Source organism: Limulus polyphemus, unplaced genomic scaffold (genome assembly GCF_000517525.1).
Source record: "Limulus polyphemus unplaced genomic scaffold, Limulus_polyphemus-2.1.2 Scaffold8172, whole genome shotgun sequence".
In the NCBI taxonomy this organism is placed as follows: Eukaryota; Metazoa; Arthropoda; class Merostomata; order Xiphosura; family Limulidae; genus Limulus; species Limulus polyphemus.
The window spans coordinates 22,240-25,155 of record NW_013673782.1 but is presented as its reverse complement, the minus strand read 5'-3'; the positions used below and the strand labels follow the sequence as shown (position 1 = coordinate 25,155).

General features: G+C 37.5%; 1 protein-coding gene across 1 annotated transcript in view; it reads right to left on the bottom strand.

Moving 5' to 3' along the window:
* The window catches only part of LOC106475170 (Down syndrome cell adhesion molecule-like protein Dscam2), a 9,673-nt gene extending 8,179 nt beyond the window's left edge, over window positions 1-1,494 (bottom strand). The window contains exon 1 of the mRNA XM_022379358.1: window positions 1,445-1,494. Within this exon, the coding sequence (XP_022235066.1) occupies window positions 1,445-1,494 (50 nt within the window). The remainder of the gene's footprint in view (window positions 1-1,444) is intronic.
* Window positions 1,495-2,916: the final 1,422 nt, after the last annotated feature.

Below are 2,916 nucleotides of genomic sequence, written 5' to 3'. Positions count from 1 at the left end.
AAAGTTTTGTAAACTAAGCCAAGTCCATATAAAGTTTTATAAACTAAGCCACGTCCATATAAAGTTTTGTAAACTAAGCCAAGTCCATATAAAGTTTTATAAACTAAGCCACGTCCATATAAAGTTTTGTAAACTAAGCCAAGTCCATATAAAGTTTTATAAACTAAGCCACGTCCATATAAAGTTTTGTAAACTAAGCCAAGTCCATATAAAGTTTTGTAAACTAAGCCACGTCCATATAAAGTTTTGTAAACTAAGCCAAGTCCATATTCGCCTTAATTTATTTACTATCAATCCTAACTTCCAACACTCAGTAAACCAAAGAATAAACTGACGAAAATGATAACTTGAAAACAAAGTAAAACCAGTGGTGTTGGGTCACAGAAGTCCTGCTCTGACCCTCAGTTTGTTGTAACAGTGCAAGCGTTACTTTCATGATTTGAAAGCGTGAGGAATGACAAAAAGTGTGGACAATTATTTTGCGACAACTGAAAAGACCAGTCGACATTGTTAATGCTACTTACTCAGATTTTCGCACTAGATCCTGTACGTTAGTTTCACATTAGAAACTCAACTCCTATTAACTGGAAAGATCCTTATTGAGTCACATTGTTTTATGAAGTATTGAATTTGATGCTTAACATTTTAAGAATTTCATTTTTTGGAAAGGTGTTATCGCTCTAGATATCCACTAGATGTCTCTAAGTTGCCAGCCTTGGCTGCCTGTTCACTGACTGGTTAGACGACATAAATACAGAGAAAGTATCTAAGTTAAAAGCTTTGGCTGACTGTCCACTGGTTGGTTAGAGTATCCAAATACAGAGCAAATCTCTAAGTTACTAGCCTTGGCTGCCTGTTCACTGATTGGTTAGAGTATCCAAATACAGAGCAAATCTCTATGTTGCAAACCTTGGCTGCCTTCTTTGTTGGAGACGTCAACTGCAGACTTCTGATTTTTGAATTCAACTTGTTTGGTCCATCAGTTGCAGAAGTCGTCTAGACTTTAAAACTGAAAGAAGTTCGTCATATGGTAAAAAGGAAACATACAGAGCAAACTTGAGCTCTTTTTGATGTTTGATTCTAATCCCAAACCTGAGCTCTCTTTAATGTTTGATTTTAAAACCAAACTTGAGCTCTCTATAATGCTTGATTCTAACTCCAAACGTGAGCTCTCTTTGATGTTTGATTCAACTCCAAACTTGACCTCTCTTTAATGTTTGATTCTAACTTCAAGCTGGAGCTTTCTTTAATGTTTGATTCTAACTTCAAACTTGAGCTTTCTTTAATGTTTGATTCTAACTCCAAACTTGAGCTTTCTTTGATGCTTGATTCTAACTCCAAACTTGAGCTTTCTTTGATGCTTGATTCTAACTTCAAACTTGAGCTCTCTTTAATGCTTGATTCTAACTCCAAACTTCAGCTATCTTTAATGCTTGATTCTAACTTCAAACTTGAGCTCTCTTTAAAGCTTGATTCTAACTCTGCTGGTCGCATTTCGTTCCTGCTAGCACTCTTTCTCTAGATTGAAGCTTGCCAAGAGCAAACTATATATGACCCAGCACAGACAAATGATACAAGAACTGCAATATTAGAACCCATGTTCTCTACAAGTCGTGAGCTTCCAAAGCACGAGACATGAAACAATAAACCATATAGAAAGGTCAACCCTCTTACTTATACAAGTTTATAGCAGGCACATGGTGACCTTTCTTAGTCACGAAACCTAAGCTTTAAATTTGGACTACGCTTACAAAAGAGTCTAGTAGTCCATTCTTGCTGACAAAATGCTCAGGATAGGCATCAATGTAGCATGTGTAAGACAGGCCATAGCTGCAACAACTACCACAAGATGTATCCTGAAGCATGAAAGCTGGCAATCAGACTGGATCACCATCATTACTGGTCTGCCCAAAGGATCACCACTCTTGCTTATGCTCTATTAAAGTCTTATCCTGTCAATTGAGGAATATCCTCTACTGATGATCAGTATGAGGGCCACACAGCTAGAGAACATTGAAAATATACAAAACAGCTGTTTAAGCCTGCTCATGGGATGCATTTCAGCCACCCTATTAAGGCCCATTTTACTTCACAGGCCACATCAGCATCACATAACACCAACTAGGAGATTGCCTCAGGAAACAGCCATGGGCATACAGCTGGAATAAACGTCTGGTATCACCAGTATCTGTGGAAATCATCCATGATAGAAAATGTAGAGAGCTGTCAGCACCTAATTAAAGATCATGGTAGACAGTCACCTGTTATCATAGCCACACAGCCATGGGTATACAGCTGGAATAAACGTCTGGTATCACCAGTATCTGTGGAAATCATCCTTGATAGAAAATGTAGAGAGCTGTCAGCACCTAATTAAAGATCATGGTAGACAGTCACCTGTTATCATAGCCACAGAGGGTTCCTACATCAAGGGTTGATGGAAGCAATGAATTACAAATAGAAGTGTCAGCTTCTCACAGGCAATGTTTCAAAGGAGTTTTAAATGAGTTCGGCCACATCCACTTCACAGTATTAGTGAAAAGACAAAAATAAGAATTATCAAAACTAAGGTTATCATCAAGATCATTACTTCACCCACTTAATACTGGGCATTCATAGATCATTACTTCACCCACTTAATACTGGGCATTCATAGATCATTACTTCACCCACTTAATACTGGGCATTCATAGAGAAATGGATGAAGTAATGGATACTGGACATTCATAGATCATTACTTCATCCATTTAACACTGGACAATCATAGATCATTACTTTACTCACTTAACACTGGGCATTCATAGATCATTACTTCATCCATTTAACACTGGACATTCATAGAGCATTACTTTACTCACTTAACACTGGGCATTCATAGATCATTACTTCATCCATTTAACACTGGACATTCATAGA